The sequence below is a fragment of the Cibotium barometz genome, chromosome 11, assembly GCF_041138505.1.
Source record: "Cibotium barometz isolate CiBa-2024 chromosome 11, ASM4113850v1, whole genome shotgun sequence".
Taxonomy (NCBI): Eukaryota; Viridiplantae; Streptophyta; class Polypodiopsida; order Cyatheales; family Cibotiaceae; genus Cibotium; species Cibotium barometz.
In genome coordinates this window covers 4057800-4079180 of record NC_141056.1, presented here as the reverse complement: position 1 = coordinate 4079180, position 21381 = coordinate 4057800, and the positions used below count along the sequence as shown (strand labels likewise).

Sequence of the window (21381 nt, the reverse complement as noted above, 5' to 3'; positions counted from 1 at the left end):
ACACCGTATTCCTGCTTGAAGCCCTTAGCCACTAACCTGGCTTTGTATCTTGGCTTTGCATCTGGTGCAACTTTGAGCCTGTATACCCACTTGCAAGGCAAAACCTTCTTGCCTGCAGGCAAATGCACCAACTTCCATGTTTCATTTTTATGCAGAGAATCCATCTCTGACTTCATGGCACGCTCCCATAGAGCTTTGTCTGCCCTCTGTAAAGCCTCCTTATAACATGAGGGCTCCCCACAGTCAGTAAGCATCAAATAGTCAACCCCTGGAACAAACCTGTCAGGGGCTCTGGAGGGTCTTGTGGACCTCCGTACCCAATGACCATCATTTGCAGGTTGCTGTCCAGCCTGCATATCACCCATTGGTGGCTCCTGTTCCATGCCATAAGGCTGAAAAATCATGCCCGTTATCTCCTCTAACTGTGGTATATCCATAGGGATATCTTCTGCCATCTCTGGCTGTCCATTTGGACCATTTTCAGCACCATTTAAGGGCTGGTTTTCCTGCTGTAATGGCTGATTTACAGCCCTTTGTTGTTGTCCATGATGTCCATCATCATCAAAGATGACTCTGCCAGGCTCCTGTTGCCTTGCAGGCTCCTTATACATGCATGTTTCATCAAAAATGACATCATTGCTGCGTATGATCTTTCTATTCATGGGATCCCAAAGTCTATACCCCATTTCACCTCTGTCACCATATCCTAGGAATATGCATTTGTGAGACTTGGGATCAAGTTTGGTGCGCATTTCCCTGCGTATGTGCACGTACGCAACGCAACCAAACACTCTCAAGTGCTTGTATGACGGAGGCTTCCCTGTCCATACTTCTTCTGGCACTTTCCCACCAAGCCTCGTGTTAGGTGACCTGTTTATAAGGTGAACGGCTGTCATAACAGCTTCAGCCCAAAAACCATGAGGTAATGCAGCATGTGACAACATAGAACGGACCTTCTCCTGTATGGTCCTGTTCATCCTCTCTGCTGTCCCGTTTTGTGGAGGATCATAAGGAGTAGAGAGCTCCCTCTTGATGCCTTTAGCATCACAAAAGTCCTGAAAGTGTTCGGACGTATACTCTCCACCATTGTCGGAACGCAAAGCCTTCAGTGTTTTGCCAGTTTGATTCTCAACAAGAGCAACAAACTTTTGAAACACTGCGAATGTATCACTCTTCAAACGAAGAGGATAGACCCACACCTTGCGTGTGGCATCATCAATAAAAGACACAAAATATTTTGCCCCTCCCAAAGAAAGCTGAGGCATCTCACATACATCTGTATGCACAAGCTCTAACTGAGCATCTTTCTGTCCAAGAGCTTTCTTGTGGGGGCACTGTAGTTGCCTACCATATATACAATGCTCACAAAACTGAAAACTTGAAAACTTTAGAGAAGGCAAGTAACCCAAACGAGACAATTGCTCCATTCCCTTGACACTCATGTGTCCCAACCGGCTATGCCACATAGAGATTTCCGGCAGCTCGGTTGCATTTACATTAGCATGGTGACAAACACCTGCATGCATAAAGTAAAGAGTGTCCACCTTAGAGCCTCTGGCAACAACCAGTGAGCCCTTACTAATTTTCCACTTTCCACTACCAAATGTGGTAACATAATCAGCATCATCAAGCTGTCCAGTAGAAAGCAGATTCTTCTTGATCTCAGGCACATGCCTGACATCATGGAGCATAAGCTGTGAGCCATCTGAAAATACAAGCCTCACATCACCTCTGCCAAGAATTTTGCATGCATGGTTATCACCCAAATAAACCACTCCTTCATTGCCAACAGTGTACCTGACAAACAAGTCTCTGCAACCTGTGACATGAAAGGAGGCACCTGAATCAATGATCCATGAGTGCATACCATGACCACCTGTAAGAAGTGAATGGGCATCAAGTGAAGAAGTAAATAGGACCTCATCCTCACTGCCACCTGCATGTGACACATTGATTTCTTCGATCTTGACTCCACTTTTGCCCTTTGGCTTTACATCTTTGGCTTCATCCTTCTCTTTGTCTTTGCCTTTTCCCTTTTCCTTTTGATCATTTTTCCATTTGTAGCATTGCTTTTTGATGTGTCCCTTCTTGCCACAATAATGGCATTCCAAATCCTTTTTGGAGCGAGACTTGCTCCTTCCCCTTTCTTGGCTTTTTCCCCTTTGTTGGGATCTCCCACGTGCATTCATTGCATTGGACTTTCCAACAGAGTTGTTTTTCCTGTTCATCTCTTCTTGAAGAAGAGCACCCTCAACATCTGCATATGACAGCATAGCATTCGAATTGCTAGTGGCTGTCCTAAATGTGTCCCAACTCTCTGGCAAAGTGCATAACAAAAAGGTGGCTTTGAACTCATCGTCCATTGCCAACTTTTGATTAATGACTTGGCTGACAATACCATTAAACTCATTTAAATGGGCTGTCATAGACGCCCCTTCCTTCATCTGAAGGCCTATGAGTTTCTTCAACCAATACACTTTGCTTGAGGCACTTTGTTGGGCATACAAGTCCTGCAATCTCTGCCACATTCCCCAAGCTGTCTTCTCTTCACGAATGCTGAAAAGTAATGAGTCTGACACAGACAACATGATAGTAGATCTTGCCAGCTCATCCATATCTTCCCACTCTTCAGCCGTAAGAGAAGCGGGCATTACACCCCTTTCTTTGATAGGCTTGTGCTGCTTTTTCTGGAGCAACACATTGTAGCACTGGGTTTGCCAAATATCATAATTATGCGAGCCTTCAAGCTTCTTGATGTGAAGCAATGAAGAGCTCTCACCTGTGGTTGCCATAGCAAAATGCAACCTGTCAATGCCTGACTCCCTGCAAAATGTGCAAACACTGCACCAAAAGCACACAAAGTGCTCACAGTTTTTCTCCCAAGCTTTATCTCCCACTGCGGAAGCAAGAATGCAACTTTTCTCCCACTTTATGTGATGAAAACACCAAAATCTGGTTGCTGCAGATTTTGGACAGCACCTTGAATGTGCTCTTTTGCCCTTCCAAAGTACTGTACAACAGTACCAAGTGCTTACAAATGATGTACCAAACCTGTACCGGCAATTTCAGCAGCTGAAATTGAATCTTTTGGTCACTCAAAACAGTGTACAGCCATGCCAAAACATGCACAAAGCTGTGCCAAATCTGTACCAGCAGGTACAATAGCAATAAATGCTCTCCTGGCTGTCCAAATGAGTGAAAATCAGACTTTTACAGTCCTGTACACTGCATACAACAGTTCCGAACAGAAATTGGGCAAAAGCCCCTTGACTGCAAGCTGATTTTTGAGGATTCAAGGCATAAATGTCTTGCCTGCTGCTTTGCCAAGCTCAACAAGCATACAAACTTGAAAAGCCCCTTGATTTAAGATCAATTTCTGATCATACATGGTACATTGACGCACATGAAGGCATCCAGAGTGTTCACGATGCTTCCCCCTGGCCACATATACATCAAATACATGAAAGCCCCTTGATTTACAGGCACATTGAGTGCTTGTAAGACATCAGCACATTATCCACAGCATCAAATGCGATCGCCTGCATGCAAATCAACCAAATCGGCACAAAAGCCCCTTGATTTGCACTGCAATTTGCTGCAATTTTGCCCAAATGTGCGATTTTTCACATCATACTGCATGTATGAGTGCTTAATTGCACAATTACATCAAAAGCCCCAAATTTCGACATCCAATTTCTTGCAAATTGATCCTGATTTGACCAATTTCCTGCAAATTTATCCTGATTGTGACCAATGTCACCCAATTTTGCCAATTTTGCTCAAAAATTGAGCAATTGGGCACCTGTACCTGCTCAATTGCTTGAATTGATAAGAAATTCGCAAAATTGAAGCAAAAATACCTCTGAAATTTCTGATTTTTCTGAGTTTCTTGACTTGCAGGTTGAGACGGAGGCGGTGGTGGCGGCGACTTCGATGCTGGGTAGTTTCTGAAGCAGCTGGGCAGCCCCACCTGGCTGTTGGCAGCCAGTTGTGCTGGTTGGGCAGCCTGGGCAGCCACGTAGGCTGGCTGCGTGGGTTGTCCTGGGCAGCCAAGTATGCTGGTTGGCCAGCCCCTTAGAGGTGGTATCGGCAGGCGACGGCAGGGAACCCAGCGGAGATCACGCGTGAGCAATGGTGGTGCCTTCAAGCGTACCCCTTCCACCTTCCGACTGTGAGATGCCTGTTCCGCCTGTGTTCGCACATTGGCAGATGAGAGCTTGGGCGATGGCGCCGTGTAGGTGAGAGCTTGGGCGACGGGCGTGCAGTTGTTGCGATGCCGCCTAGTATTCGCTTCGCTTAGCGCATCTACGCCCAGCGCTTGTTCGCTCAACGCCGGGCGCTTCAGTTTCGCCCAGCGCTACACTCCTTAGCTAATGCTTCGCCGTGCGTCTTCTATTCGCTTGAAGTCGACGGGCTTGCTGCTTTGTAGAGCTACCCGCTTAGCGCCAGTGGGCAGCCCGCCTGGTTGCTGGGCAGCCCTCGCTTGGCTGCTGGGCAGCTGGGGCAGTCCACGCTGCTGGCTGCTCTCTCAACCCACCTGTCTGCGACTGGTCACACAGTCGACCAGTAACCAGCGCTGCACAAGGGCGACCAGCGACAAGTTCTGATGCAGCACGCGCCTGTTCTCTGCAGTGACAAAACCCTAGAAAAATAACTAGCTCTGATACCAGTTGATGGGGAGAAAACCTGAATTAGGGTTAGAGTTCATTCATAGGAGACATACACAGAGAAGCAAGGGAGAGAGAGAGAGAGAGAGTTGTGGGGATAAGTCAACTCATGAGGCATGAGTGTGTGACTCCCCTATCACACATGTATATTGCACTAGTACACATAGTGCACTTAGTACATTAAAAGTACTAAGTGTACTAGTACTATAACTTATGGGCTTGTACACACTATAAGGGTGGGCATAACGCCTTTACCCCAACAACGTTGATGGGGAGAAAACCTGAATTAGGGTTAGAGTTCACCTTGGGCCTTTCATTATGCCATTTGGCATTTTTGTTTAGATTGATCATTGTACACTCACTTTTGTTTATCACGCCATCGGCGTCCCATTATAGTTTTTTGCTAATACGACTATGCATTTCTCCTCTTTTTGGTGCAATTTTGTGCGTAATGTCTTGGTTTCTAAGTGTAAATCAAGTGTGTTAAAAAAAATTGCAAAAAAACAATCGTTTTCAGATTGCCGTTTTTTCCACCGTCCCCGGGACGGCCTTTTGCCCCGTTCCCGTCCCGTTCCCCGTCCCCGTCCCCGTTCCCGTTCCCCGTCCCATGTTTCTATGCTTTATGGGCTCAAACAGGCACCAAGAGAATGGTATCATAAATTTGATACATTCATGAAATCACAGAAATTCAGAAGAAGTGACATAGATCACTGCTTGTACACCAAGAAAGCTTTGGATGGCAGTCTCTTGATTCTCATCTTGTATGTTGATGATATGTTGATTGCCGGGAAATCTCGTAAAGAGATGGATGCATTGAAAAAGAGGCTGCATGAAACCTTTGATATGAAGGATTTGGGTGATGCAAATCACATCTTGGGTATGCGGATACTTCGGGACAGAAATCAGCATGTGTTGTATTTGTCTCAGAAGGAATACATTGGCAAAGTCTTGCAGAGGTTCAATATGGACGGGGGGAAGAAAGCTAGTACTCCTTTGCCTCCATATGTGAAACTCAGTGCTATGGACAGCCCACAGTCAGATAGAGACAGGGCTGATATGGCCAAGATTCCGTATGCTTCAGCTTGTGGCAGTCTCATGTATGCCATGGTTGCTACTAGGCCGGACATTGCATTTGCAGTGGGAGTGGTTTCTAGATACATGGCCAACCCTGGCAAGAAGCATTGGGAAGCAGTGAAAGGTGTCATGAGATACCTGAAGGGCACACAGGATTTGTGCATTTGCTTTGGCAAACAGGATGCATTAGTGCATGGTTACACGGATTCGGATTATGCCGGTCATCCAGATAACCGGAAGTCTACTACCGGTTATGTATTTACATTCACAGGAGGTGCTGTGTCATGGATATCCAGGATGCAGAAGTGCACAGCCTTATCTACTACAGAGGCCGAGTATATTGCAGCCACAGAGGCTTGCAAGGAGGCATTATGGCTATCTCGGTTAGTGGTTGATTTGGGCTATACAGGGGATATTCCATTGTTGCATTGTGACAGTCAGAGTGCCATCCAGTTGGCAAAGAACCCTGTCTTTCATGCAAAGACGAAGCATGTGGATGTGAAGTATCACTTCATCAGAGAGGTGATAGAGAACAAGCAAATTCAGCTTGTTAAGATTCACACGGATGACAACCCGGCTGATCTGTTGACAAAGAGTTTGCCTCCGGAGCGGTTTGCTCATTGCAGACACTTGATGGGCATTGGATGAGGCCAGTTTCAGCCTTGATATGGCCTTGTATATTATCATGTACATGCTGATTTTTTCTTTTCCTTTACTTAAGGGCACTTTGCCTTTAAGTGGGAGGTTGTTGGGGTAAAGGCGTTATGCCCACCCTTATAGTGTGTACAAGCCCATAAGTTATAGTACATAGTACACTTAGTACTTTTAATGTACTAAGTGCACTATGTGTACTAGTGCAATATACATGTGTGATAGGGGAGTCACACACTCATGCTATTGATGAGTTGACTTATCCCCACAACTCTCTCTCTCTCTCTCTCCCTTGCTTCTCTGTGTTATTCTCCCATGAATAAACTCTAACCTAACCCTAACTGTTTTCTCTATCATCCCCTTTGTTAGGGTGTGACATGATCTTAGGAATTCAGTGGTTCCGTCAGTATGAGCCTATTCCCGATTGGGGGCAGGACACTTTTACTATTTGTAAAGGTTTTCCTGAGCCTGTCATGATTCGTGGGGATAGAAGCATTCTTGGCATCCCATTGATTTCGCATCTCCAGGCCCGACGAGCTATCCGCAAGGGAGCAGAAGGAGCACTCCTTTATATTCGTGCTCAAGCAGACCCTCCCTCATTAGTAGCATCCATTACATCTTCAGTCCCTCAGTTAGCAGACCTCCTGTCCAGACACCAGGACATTATGCTTAGGGACGATCTCCCACCCAGTCTCCCACCCTCTCGCCTTGAGGACCATCACATTAATTTGGTCCCTGGATCAGACCCTCCTAGCAGGTTTCCCTATCGTCTTTCCAAGACTTTAGAGGGCGAGTTGGAAAAGCAGTTATCTGAGCTTCTCCGAGCCGGATTCATTCGGCCTTCTTCCTCCCCATTTGCTGCACCTATCCTATCTGTCCAAAAGAAGGACAAGTCTGCACGCCTTTGTGTAGACTACAGGGCATTAAACAAACTCACTATCAAGAACAAGTTTCCTATGCCCAGGATTGAGTACATTTTGGAGCGTTTAGACGGTGCTAAATTTTTCACTAAAATCGACCTCAAGAGTGGTTACCATCAGGTCCGCATTTTTGAAGCTGACATTCCAAAAACAGCTTTCAGGACAGAGCGTGGTCACTACGAGTTCGTAGTCATGCCTTTTGGGCTTACAAATGCACCCGCAACGTTCAATAAGATGATGTCTAGGATTTTCGCAGTCCACATTGGGAAGTGTGTTTTCATATTCCTTGATGACATACTAGTCTTCTCAGCCACTGCGGAGCAGCATGAGAAAGATGTGGAGAAAGTCTTGCAACTTTTGCGAGATAATCAGCTCTACATAAATGCCAAAAAGTCTATCTTTGGTGTTAAGGAAGTTCAGTACTTGGGCTACATCATCGGTTCCGATGGGATTAGACTGGACCCCTCAAAGGTTCAAGAGATCTTAGATTGGGATATTCCTAAGACCGCCCAAGAAATCCGTTCATTCGTAGGTCTTTGTCAGGCCTATAGCACACATGTCCATCAGTTTTCCAACCTTGCAGCACCTCTGACCGACTTGCTCAAGGGGGTGAAGACTCGCAAGCAGAAAGTCTCAGTTACAGGTAAGGCACTTGATGCATTCCGTGCACTCCAGAAAGCTGCCTCAGAAGCACCTGTATTAAAGTTAGCATCATGGGATGAACCTTTCGAGGTCATCACCGATGCCAGCAATGTAGCCATAGGTGCAGTCCTCCAGCAGGACAATAGACCCGTGGCTTATTACAGCAGAAAGTTGGATGTCGCTGAAAAGAATTATTCGGTATATGACAAAGAGCTTTTGGGTGTGATCACAGCGCTCAAACATTGGAAGCCTTTTCTTTATGGACAGGCTTTCACAGTGAAAACAGACCACCAAGCACTTAAGTGGCTTCAGACTATGCCAAGTGCCCAGTGGAGTGATCGACAGGCCAGGTGGAGTCAAATCTTCCAACAGTTTGGAGGTATGATTGAATACATCCCTGGTAAGCATAACCCAGTAGCCATAGTTTTTTCAAACGTTAATCAAACGTCAAACGCGAACGAGTATGAAAGTATGATACGAGTTTGATTCAAACCCTTGACCTGAATCAAACGCAACCCTTATTTTTTAGCATTTTTTAAACAAATCCATATTTACTTGAACATTAAAACATCATAACATGAAGCACCTCAAAACTAGCAATTGAATTGAAGCAAATGAAAATTGAAAATTGAAATGCGCATTGTGCACTGCGCAAAGTTCAAACTGCAGTGTAGACTCTAGAGTGACTAGTGTAGAGTCTAGACTCTAGAGAACAAAAGCCAGCTGATACAAAATGATAAAGCCAGGGGAAAAAACCCCTCCTAAAGAAGGTAAAAAGTGCCCTGGCAACTACAGAACTAAACAACAAGGAAGGAAGGGGAGATGGTCATGACTCATACAAACTAGACTCTACGCGAGTCTTCACCTAAATGAATCATGATAGATCATTCTCTGAAATAGAGTCATCCTCCCCTTCTTCCTCCTCCTCCTCATCATCATCATCATCATCGTCATCATCATCATCATCATCATCATCATCATCATCATGCTCACCAAGGGAACTGGTGCCAACGATATCACTTCTGCTTGCCCCCGTATGCGATAATGAGGCTACAACATCCTCTTGCTCCTCTTCTTGTGTCTCTTGCAATGCAAGAAATCTATCATCATCATTCTCCTTGTTAATCATTTCCAATGTGACCTCCATCTTTTCATAGCCTCCTTGCTTGATCTTGTTGATAAGGCGAAGGTTGGTGTGAATGTATACAAGATGCTCTGTTCTTTTTGGAAGCAACTTGTTCCTTCTCTTTGTTTGGATAAGAGAGAATGTGCTCCAATTTCTCTCACATGGGGAGGCACAAGTCCCTTGTGAGAGCACCCTTATAGCCAGCTGTTGCAATTTGGGTGTCTGGGCCCCAAATGTTTCCCACCATTTGACAGCTTGATGCATTCTTTTCTCATCTCTAGCCACAGCACGAGCAAATGCACCTGCTTCGGACTTATAAGTGTCAAGTTCATCACATAGAACACCTTGCATATCCACATCATATTTTGTATATCTCTCCATGACAGTCATCCAACCTTCATGCACCTCTCTGTCACCACCAGGATTCTTAGCTCTCCAAATAGGATGCAAAACATAGGCTGCAGCATGTAAAGGTGAATGCATCATATCCCACCTATCCACACTAAGATTCTTAATGTCTTGCAGTTTATTTGCATCCACTCCTCCTACAACCTGCAGCTTCTCAACCATGCGATCTGTCATCTCATACATGAGACCCATGGTGGCGCCTTCTCTATCTGCAAGACGAAGGATCTTTAAAATAGGTGCACAAATTTTCACAATCACTTTAGCCTCCTGTCAAAAGCTTGCACCCAATATAATGTTAGCCACATCCAAGCCTTTCACGGTACGTGAGACCTTTTTCCTTGTCCAAGCTTCACTAACAACCATACGACGCAACCCATTGTAGCATCTGTCATCCAATAAATTCACCAGCATTATAAAAGAGTAAGCAAAGCGCGTCATCGATGGCTTCAATAATTCCTTTTTACTAAATTGACGATACAAAGCCAAGATTGTGTGCTTCCGTGTAACAAATGTCACAATTAGATTTGCTTGAGCCAAAATAGGAGCAATCCATTGAAGCTTGCCAATATCTTCCAACAATAGATCCAAACAATGACAAGTGCATCTAGTGAAGAAGATGTTAGGCCACTCTTGCTCGATCAAATCACCAGCCCGCAAACAATTTGAGGCATTATCCATACACACCTGCACTACATAATCGGGGCCAATATCAAGGATTACATCTTTCAAGATGCCAAAAATATACTCGCCAGATTTGAACTCCCCACTTGTATCAACTGCTTTTATGAAAACAGACCCATATATGGATGTAGCCATTACATTGATAATTGGCCTGCGCCTTGCATCTGACCATCCATCACAAACAATGCTGCATCCATATCTCTTCCACTTTTCTCTAATGTCTAGCAAGTCACGATCAACGCATTTGACTTCATCCACAAGCTCTTTTGTACGCAAGCTGTTATATGAGGGAGGCTTATAGCTTGGCCCAACTTGCCCAATTGCCTTCACCATGTCAAGAAAATATGGGCTTCTAACTTTCCAAAAAGGAACATCTTCCGCATAGAAGAAGCGACGAAGAGCAATGTTTGCCTCTTTTCGTGCTTGTACATCCCAAGCTTTAGCTAGAGCACCCTGTGTCTTTGACACCTTCTTTCTGCTCACGTGCTGTTGAGAGCTAGAAGGCCCAATACCACTTGCAACATTTGATGCATGTACATCGACACTACCATGAGAAGCCTCTCCCAAATCAGATACGCATGCATCAATGTTTGCCATGGAGTCTTGCACTCCACCCACATGCAATCTGCGACATACATCTTTTACATTTTGGGGTGCAGCATTACATTTTCCCACACCATGACCTGATAAACCAAGAATATGTGCCCTTATTCGCGATGGACCACCATCCCAAGTGTGCCCACAATATTTGCATCTACATGTAGTCTGGCCTTTTTCAGTTGTTTTCAAAATGGACACATGCTCCCATTCAGCTTTGCGCTTTCGTCCCATTTGCACAAGTTAAAACCCTGTTACCAACTTACCTGTATATTCGTCCCGAGTCCCGACTCCCACCTGCTGAGTCCCACCAGTGGAAGGTGCTTGCTGCTGCTTGCTGGCGAGTGGCAGTGCTGGGCCTTCGAATTTCAGTAGAGAAAGACTGCTGCTCGAGAATCGATGGGCTGTGTGCACTGTGTGCAGGGCTGACTCAGCCTGCTGTGCCTGCACAGTCACGCAAGAGAGAGAGATGGGCTGTGTGCACTGTGCAGGGCTGCCTCAGCCTGCTGTGCCTGCACAATCACGCAAGAGAGAGAGATGGGCTGCCCGGCTGTGTGCACTGTGCAGGGCTGCCTCAACCTGCTGTGCCTGCACAGTCGAGCAAGAGAGAGACTCGAGAGAGTCTAGACTCAAGACACGATGGGCGGGCAGATTCGTCACTCGAGAGAGAGTGGGCGCAACTTGCAAGAGAGATACGCTCGACTCCCTTGACACGATGGGCGGGGCGAAATAGAGAGAGACGGTGGGCGGGGGCGCAAGAGATGCGATGGGCGACGAAGCGTTAAAAAAAACCCCCAAAAAAGTCCACGTTTGAAATTTTTTTCAAACGTTTTTTTTTTCAAACGTTTGTAAACGTTTGCTTCGCGTATCAAACGCGTTTGAATGCAACTATGCCAGTAGCAGATGCTCTCAGTCGAAAGTCCAGCATCCAGGCAGTCCAAGAAGCTACCATTCTCGAAATCACGGGGAAGGACTTAGATAGTATGAAAGACCAATATGTCGACTCCCCTGAGTTTGGTACTCAGTATAGTTTGGCCCTCACTTCTGAGCCTGGCCACTATTCAGTACAGAACGGTTGGTTGTTCTACAAGAACCGTCTCTGTGTTACTCGAGAAAAGCGTTCTGCTCTTCTCCATGATGCCCATGACTCCTTAGTTGGAGGACATAGGGGTATCAACAGTACCCTCGAGAAATTAGAACGGTCCTTTTATTGGCCAAAGATGAGGCGTGATGTCTATGCACATGTACAAGCCTGTAAGATTTGTCAAAAAGTCAAGGTTCCCCATAAGAAGGCAGGTTTACTTCAACCTTTGCCTATCCCCGACGGACCTTTCATCGACATATCTATGGACTTTGTAGGGCCTCTACCAGCATTCACTGGATCCCGTAACACTCAGTGTTTTACCATTGTGGATCGCTTTAGTAAATTCTGCATGCTCATCCCATGCAAGCATACGGCCACAGCCGAGGACGTAGCCCGTCTGTTTCTCAAGCATTGGTATCCAATTTGTGGTTTGCCTAGCACCATAACATCAGACAGAGATTCCAAGTTTACCTCGCATTTCTGGAGGGCATTATTTGAAAACTTTGGAACTAAGTTGCAGTTGTCTAGTGCATTCCATCCCCAGACAGATGGCCAGACAGAAATTTATAATCAATTGGCCTTTGATGTCCTCAAGTCATACTGTCATGACCAGCAGTCCAAATGGGAGCACTATCTTCCATTGGTCCAAGCTATCTTGAACGACACTCATTCATCCAGTGTCGGACGGACTCCATATGAAGCAGCCTTTGGTCGCCGTTTTTCTTCTCTTTTGACGAGAATGGTGTCTCCATCTTTAGAGGCTAATAAAACCACGGAAGCATTTTCCGAAATCATTGAGTCAGTCAAAGACCGCTTGACCAAAGCTCAGGAAGCATATAGCAGACAGGCAAATAAGTCTAGACGAGATGTCCACTTCAAGGAAGGGGATTGGGTCTATTTGCGTATCATGAAGCAGAGATTGAAACAAGTGGGCAAACGTTGTCCCAAGCTTTCTTTCCGTAGTTTTGGTCCTTTTCCAATAGTTAAGAAGATAAGTGATGTCTCAATGAAGTTAAAGTTGCCTGCCAGTTGGACAATGCATGATGTTTTCCATGTTTCTTGGCTAAAACCATATGTTGGTCCAGAAGTGTTTGATGTTTCAGATGAACAGCAGCCAGACGTGGTAGACGAGGCAGAAGTTATTGAGCCTGAGCAGATCCTTCTTCATCGATGGAAGCATGGTTCCGGTCGACGGATTCGTCAGTTCTATACGAAATTTCGAGATCGAGGCACCCACGAAGCCGTATGGCTCGACGAGGAGTTCTTCCGGGAGTACCCCCAGTTATTGGCGGACTACTTGGAAGCCATGAACCTGCCGCCAAGCTAATCAGGAGGGAATGTCACATGCACTCTGCACTAAGTGCATGGTGACAAGATGGCTCATCATCAGAAGTGCAGCATTTGTACAGTTTTAGAACCCAATAGGATGATAATTGTCGTACGCCGTGACCCCATTGTACATCCTCAGTCCAGGATAAGTCAGGCACGAGCTACGTAGGTCATTCCTCAGCCTTAGTGGGTCAGTCAGTCAGTCAAGTCCCTTAACCCACTTGGAGAGAATCATTCATGCATGTAGAGTCAGTAGAAGCCTTAGGGTTTGCATCAAAAAGCACTCTGCATCTTGCATAATATGCATACATATGCCTGTGCATCATTTAGAACATCCCCAAAGCCTTAGGGAATTTACTGGGATTTATCTGGTATTTTTCCATATTTATTAGTATTTATTTATCATTATTTGCATTATTGGGCATTTATAAATATTAATTTTATTAAATGACCAACCTCCAGTTAGTATAAATAGGCTTGCCTAGAGCCTCTTTTGCTCATTCAGTCTTCATTGTGCTAAGAGCTCTCCTCTCTCTCTTGCTCTCAGCATAAGACTAATCCAACCCTAGAGCCCATAAGCTTGCTTCTCCAGCCCTTGAGAAACCCTAGCTTCATTCAGCCCTAGGTGCTTGCATTCAGCCCTGATTCAGCCTCAGTTCAGGCCCAGATTCAGCATCAGTTCATGCCCATAGTTCAGCCCATAGTACAGTAGAGTTCTACGCCAGATTTCAGCCTGTTTTCTCCTGCGTTTTCTGATTCAGCAGGGCAGCAGTGCTGCGTTTCTGTCCAGCAGCTCCAGATACCTGTGTTTTGCAGTCCAGCAGCCCTACAGGCCTGCGTTTCAGCTCCTCAGCACCCCTACTCTTCAGCGTTTCTGTCCACAGCAGTTTCCAGCCCTAAAGATTCAGTCCACAGCAGTTTCCAGCCCTGAAACAGTTGTTTGCATCAGTGTCCAGCATTCTCTGCATCATCAACACATTCAGCAGTCATCTAGTGAAGGTAACTCAGCATTCATATGTGTTTTCAGCATTCTAACAGTGTGTAGAACAGTCCACCTTCTTCTTCTTTGAGCCTCAGGTGTGCAGCCCTTCCTCATGCCCTTGGGAGGAGTGCATAGGCTCAAGATCAAGTCATTGAGGTGTTTTTACAGCAGTGTACGGATCAGCCGCTCTCCGATCCTCCGAGATCTTGCGTTCGGCTTATCTACAGTCCAAAGTCATTCTCTCTAAAGTAATAAAGCAAATACTATCTCGTTATCGGGATAGGGGGCCCTTCAGTGGGTAATTCGGGACCCAATCTGGTGTACAGTGTTCATATCTCTCTCTCATCTCTTTAAAGTTTGAAGTAAATGAAATGGATTGCTAAACTCACGAAACTCAGGATACAGAAGACGGTGTGAGCATATTGTGTGATAGGATCAACCAATACAAAGACTTCCGCTGCATATCACATTCTGGGCAGGCACAAGTCCTAGCAAAAAGCCAATTCCATAGTACCACATGAGTGGCATCAATCCTGGGCATATGCAATTGCCATGGACGCCAGCCCAATGCACATACATAATGAGAAAGCAGAGGTGGACCAATTGGGTGGCCAAATGGTGACATCTCCCCAGCTTCTAATAAAGAGCTGTCCGCAACTGAAAAGCATCGAAATACGTTTGAAGTAAATGCAGGCAATCTTTAAAGAACTCTTCATCTACCCATTCAGTAACAATGGGAAGATAGTTCTTAAACTTCACAAGGTAACGCCTGACAACTTTGCCTGCAGCAAGCTTGCGTTCCTTGTGATACACAATCTGCTCTAGCTGCAAAATCTCCTCAAGCCCATCCACTTGTGGTGGATCCTCAATGACCGGTTCATTGGGCTCCGGTCCTACATATTTGCAAAGGAGACTCACATGAAATGCATTGTGTACATGCCATTGACTAGGCAATGCCAACCTGAAAGCCGCTTCATTGATCTTCTCGATCACTCGAAAAGGCCCATAGTACCTCGTTCCAAGCTTAGGGTATGCACCCTCTTTGCAGGCCTCTTTGCAAGTCGTGCTTTCCCAAATTTCAACAATACCCAATCATTCTCTTGAATATCAAATTGCCTTCTATGCTTGTCGGCAGCCTTTTTATACTTGTCTTGCGACCTTGCAATGGCTGTCTGCACGTGAGCAAAATCAATATCCAGGTCTCTTACGTACTCATCAACTGCAAATATCTCATCCTTTGTGCGAAGGATGGGTGGTGAAACCATTTTACCATAAACAATCTCAAACGGGGTCTTTCCGGTAGATGTATGCATCGTGTCGTTGTATGCAAATTCCACAAGCGGTAAGTACTTCTCCCAAGAAGACTTCTGATCTGCTACATAACATTTCAAGAGATCCAACATGTTCTTTTGCTGCCTACTATACTGTATTGTACACTTAGGGGCCTGGTAGCATGTTGGCTCTGTATTTTCCTTTGGCAGCTAGTTTTTTCATTTTTCATGTTGTCTTGACATCCAATTTACCGATAGATCGCATTTCATTTTTCATGTTGTCTTGACATCCAATTTACCGATAGATCGCATAGGCTTGTGTTATTTGGTAGATATTTATTTTGTTTCCAAGTTCCGGACACCCAGTTATTCATGGATCATATGTACTCATTTTCAGTCTTATAGACCATTTGGGTCTTTTGTAGACGTTTAATACAAAACAACACCAACCACCACCACCACCACCACCACCACCCCCACCCCGCCCTTTTCCCCGAAAAAAAGAAAAAAAAAAGAGTTGCAAATTGCAATACACCATATTTTTACGAGCAGTGTGCATGTATGTACTTACATGCATATACACATTTATCCATTTATAGTTGCATGTTCACAACACATGCATGAGAAAAGTTCTGGATGGGCAATTTTGCTAATAATTTTACTCAAAGTCTACAGGTCATACGGTGTGCACAATGGAAGGAGCTGATTGAGGCCATGGACATCTCAATACCTCTACCTACTGCTTCTTTTGTTCTCCGCAAGCATTACACGAATCTGTTATTCCACTATGAGCAAGTTCATTATTGCAGAAGTGAAGGAAAAATTCGCTCTCTCCCTGGTATAATATACCTTCGTCTTGGTGTTGTGCGTTGTTGTTCAAAAGAAACACTGCCTATGCACTAACTCTGTCAATTATTTGATGTATGTGCATAGTGCCGCTCCCGGCACCTAGTCCCATGGTGCTTATGAATGATTTTGGATCACCTTATGAAGTCCCACCGGAGATTGAATCAGCATTAAAGAAGAGAAAGCAAAAATTAGATCCCATGCAACTCTTTGGAGGTGCTCATCGCTGGCATTACATTTTGTCTCTGCATTCATTATCTACATATAAAGTGTTAACCTGTCTTGTTATTACTTTAAAAGTATCTTTGATTGAATGATTGAATGCTGCCATTAAATCCTTGTATTTTATGGTGTGTATGTACTCACGTTAGGTTGTGGCCTTTTCAGTTGATCCGGCTGCATCCGTTGGTACCTTAGCTATGGGTGCCATCAATGGAAAGTTCGATGAAGGATATCTCATCACTGTAGTTGTGGGCACCCAAAAGCTAATGGGCGTTTTGTACCATGTTTCTGCAGACAACAATGTCCAGCAGTTCGCAAGTGTCCCCAGCCTGCTTAATGGTGTGGGATCAGATTGGGATGCTCCTGGTCTGGAGGTACAGCTTTATAAGAAGAGAAAAGAACGAGTTTCCAAGAAGAGAGATCCAAATGCTCCTAGAAGAACAAGAACGGGTTACAACATTTATCTGAAAGAGCAGCGGGCGAGATTGATGCGATTGTACCCTGAGAGTAAAGGCCTTGGCAAGAAGGTTACCGAAATGTGGAGCAAGCTTCCTGAGAATGAGAAAGCTGTAAGTTGATTTTTTTTCTGGTAGCCAGCTGGTTGATGCATTGAACAGTTCGAATAATGTGGGCTTTGTCTTCTATTATGCAGCTTTACATTGAGAGGGGCCTCCATGAACGGTTAAAGTTCAAAAAGGAGTTGCTGGAGTACCAGGAAAGCATGGGGCCACAATCCCAGGTTTGCGATGGAACAGATGGTGCTGGGCGGCCTGTTGGTGGGCATGATAATGGTGCATATGATGTAAGCCATGATTATCATGTCTCTTTGGATGTGGAGGGTGACATGTCGTCTTTGCAGAGTGCAGAGGCACATGGCTATCCTTCAAATGAAGACGGAGTTGTATATCGTGTTGATGGGTCTGAAATGCACCCTCCTAGACCTGAGACATCAGGTGGCGGTCATTTGGGTCCTGAGCAAGCATATGAAATGCAGGAAGATGAAGGCCAGTATGCAGAGGAGCCTGGATCTGAAGATGCAGTTAATCTGGATTTGGAAGGGGACGAAGATGATGTTTATACTGGCTCTGAACAGGCTTACGAAGGACCGGATGATGAAGTGGTTAAATATCATGTATCAGATGAAACAAACAAAATGCACGAGTGTATCTATCCCTCACATGTAGATAGGGGCGTGGCTTGGGATTCAGAGGTGCATGATGGCTCTGCGGCTCCTGAACAGCAGTATTATGGGCAAGGTCATGCCCTTGCCTATCCTTCAAGTCTACCTCAAAAACAGATGCACACGTCTCAAGTGTTAGGCAGCATGGCTTCTTCAGAGCAAGTGTCATACCAGGTTCAAGACCATGAAATTCTCCATCCTTATCCGCAGCGAGGTTTCCAAGAAATGTCAGGTGATGCCATGTCACAGCAACTGTACTTTGCCCATGATAGATATCTACATGCACATGCTGTACAGGGCCAAGGGAGGGAGGCTTTTGGTGTATCTGTATCTTCAGATAAAATGGAGCAAGGGCATCCTTATGCACCACATTTGCAATGTCAAAGCCAAGCTGTGAGACCAAATGCTCATACTAGATCAGTGTCTTCAGAACAGGAAACATATCAGAATATGTTGCCTTATTATATCCATCCCCCTTATGGTCAGATGTATCCGCGCCCACATGCTTATCCAGTACATTCCCCTCAATATTCTGCCCACACACTGAATGATGCACATGCCATTCAGTACGGGCATGCATTTGCTTCCCAATTACACCACGCTCAAAGGTCAATTCCGGAGGTCTCAGGAGCTTCAGCTCCACAGGTACATCAGGTCCAAGATGGGAACATCTACTATGCCCAGGGGCATTCATTACCGGTTTATAAGCATAGCTAACATGGGTAAAATTGTCAAGGTTTTCTTGGCCCATCTTTTACAAGGGGTTCCATGTACTCCCACTGAATCGACTTTTTTTGCATCTACCTAGGTAAATGTAAATTGCGGTTTTGCTGTAAATAGGCTCATGGCTTGTATTAAGACGGCTGAGATGAGCTTTTGATATAAATGGGAAATCCTTCTTGAGAAGTACCCAAACAGGAGCTTTGCTAGATGAGTCTTAAAAGGAACTGAATTGGCTTTTTTGATATGATATTTGTAAATATGACTAGTTAATTTGAGCCTGTCTCATATGAAGTTTATTTACCAATCGTTCAGCTAATGTATTGAATAAGGAACACAAATAGAAATTTGCCACTGAGACTCTTATATAGAGCTTTACAAGTGCCCATTCCTAGTGCCACTAGTTGTACTGTACTCCCACCCACTCCATTTAGCTTTATAAGTGGCCATTCCTAGTGCTAGTAGTTTACGCATTTGCTCCATGTTGGTGTGCAGATCTACCTTCAACTTTTCCAACTGCCGCTTGTACTCCCACCCACTCCATTTAGCTTTATAAGTGGCCATTCCTAGTGCTAGGAGTCCAAACCTTCAAGCTACCTAATTGGCTCTTGTTTGCTCTAATAAGGTTATATTGCCTCCCCACTTTGCAATGCTTAAAATCTAATTAAAGGTGTTTACAAACTGAACGAGTTCTTTTTCGTTTCTCTTGGGGGGTGGGCAGGGAGATGGACGTGAGAGACTAGTCTAGGCCCTCGTGAGAATGGGCATGGGAGATCCCGGTTTGTATAAAGACAAAAGCCAAGTGGCCCCAGTGCCCATGGATGGAGATAGATATTCCCAAAAGGGAGCTTTAGTGGATAATCTAAATTGCCAAGACGGAGACTCACACTGATGATTGATGAATTTAGTGGAGAAAGGGACTGGCCACGTATCTATCTAGGGATGTATATGACACGGGGTAGCTACTATGAGACGACCACATAGGTCCATGATCATTGTCTGTGATATTATCCACAGTGTAGACTCGACCCATAAAGATGTATTAACGTATGTGTAGCGATTTTTCCACCTCCCATGCCATCCAAGCTCATCTTAGGCCTTATAATGTTATGATAGGGTGTCTGAGAGTAGAGTCTACCTAATCCCTATGTGTGGACTGTTTTGAGATAATTGTCCACCACTATAGAATGTAGCCTATTTTGGCAGTGTGCAAAATCTAATCCAAGTTATCTTTAAACTATTTGGCCCCTTAGGTCACCATTCCATATGAATACATGGATGCCAAGTGCCTAGGCTACTCAAACTCGAGCTAGTCTCATAATGGGGCCTGTACAAACATGAGCCCAAGTTGCTCAAACAAGTTGTTCAAAAATGGATACTCATCTTGGGGTTTGCACAAAAACTGAGCTATTTGGTGCTTGGATAAAATACAATATGAGTTCAGGTGGGCACCAACATTCTATCCAAGAGAGAGAGATTTCCTACGCTTTAGTGGTTTACCAACATGATTTTATCATCAATTTTTACATGTGTTAGTTCTTCAATTGTGTACTTTTTTTCTCATGTTATAAGTACTCTTGCACAGCATGGATGTCATTGGAGTGATGGAGAAGAATTATGTGGACAAATATGAAAAATATCCATGCATTTTTTCACAAGTATTTTAGGGAATGACCAACTCAGGGTCATGTAAAGTTCTTCTTTGCTTTTTCACTTAGGGAATGACTACCTTAGGGTCATGTAAAGTTCTTGTTTGCTTTATCACAATTGGATAGACATATAGTTGGAAGTCCTTGGAACATTGTATAAAGAAAAAGAAAAAAAGGAAGATATTCTCAAAATTGTGGATTAAAAAGTGTTATTTATAACCAGCTTTGTCCAAGCTGACTTCAAGACACACTCAACTTTGTTGTAACAAATTATTTATATTATCAAGATACATTCAGCTTTGTCCAGGTTGACTACACGACACATTTAACTTTGATAAAACAAATTATACATGATGCCTTTTCTTTCTTAATTGCTGACGATTTTCTTATAGATCCTTTACTTTTTTTTTGAAAGATGGAAAGTAGTTTGATTTGCTTCAATATATATTTAGTTGCAATTTCTAAAACAAAATGTATAAGGTGCTAAAACATGTGGCTTAAAGGCATGCCATAACCATTGAATCACTTCTGTTCTTTTTATACATGTGTTAATTTGTAGGTTCATTTAACTAAAGCCTAGAGAACTTTCTCCTCCAACATGAGTCAAAGGAAGAACAACACAATAAATATATTTCTTTCATTAAACTTTCAAGCAACTTGTAATGAAATGAGCAAGCAAGGTAAATTTGAGTTCTTAAAGCCACTCACGTTTTAAAAAAGTGACCTAAGGTGCATTACCAGAGTAGACAAGCAAGTTTCCTGCAAAACAATGACTCTAGTCTCCTCATAGGAGATTTGAGCATCTAAACGTGTGAGATGCCCATGGGAAGATGACTAAATTTAAAAATCTTGTGAAAAATCCCATGTTGTTTGCTATGTCATGGCCCATGTTGATTTGACTACTTCCAAAGGGCCAAAGACCCTATCTTCACTACCGTTTTTAACGGCCAAAGAGAACTGCAGGGCTTAGCATCAACTCCATGCACTACAACACAAAATCACCTTTATGCATCAACTAGGAGGGATCAAGTGTGAAGATATGGGGCTTAGCATCCACTCCATGCAATTCAACACAACATCACCTCTAAGCATCAGCTCTAACCATCACCTGTGTGTGTGTGTGTGTGAGTATTAATTTTAATGAACACCTTTGAGCATCATATCTCAAAGCATGGATTTCAAGAATTGAGGATATTTAATTAGATTTAGTGTTGATGTAGGCACCCCACTCGCTTCTCTCTCATGCTTGCTCCAATAGATAGTGTGTGTGTGTGTGTGTGAGTCAATCACCACCATACCATGCATAACTCGAACTGGGTTTCTTAATTCTTC

The 21381-nt window shown here is 44.3% G+C and overlaps 1 protein-coding gene across 2 annotated transcripts in view; it reads left to right on the top strand.

The window, feature by feature from the left end:
* The window catches only part of LOC147633668 (uncharacterized), a 59260-nt gene extending 40665 nt beyond the window's left edge, over window positions 1-18595 (top strand). The window contains exons 4-7 of one of the 2 annotated variants that reach the window (XM_086804640.1): window positions 16108-16270; window positions 16366-16494; window positions 16795-17069; window positions 17153-18595. In XM_086804640.1, coding sequence (XP_086660766.1) covers window positions 16108-16270; window positions 16366-16494; window positions 16795-17069; window positions 17153-18397 — 1812 coding nt within the window. In that variant the 3' untranslated portion in view covers window positions 18398-18595. Of the gene's footprint in view, window positions 1-16107; window positions 16271-16365; window positions 16495-16665; window positions 17070-17152 lie in introns of both variants that reach the window. The other variant, XM_086804639.1, reaches the window with a different exon arrangement.
* Window positions 18596-21381: the final 2786 nt, after the last annotated feature.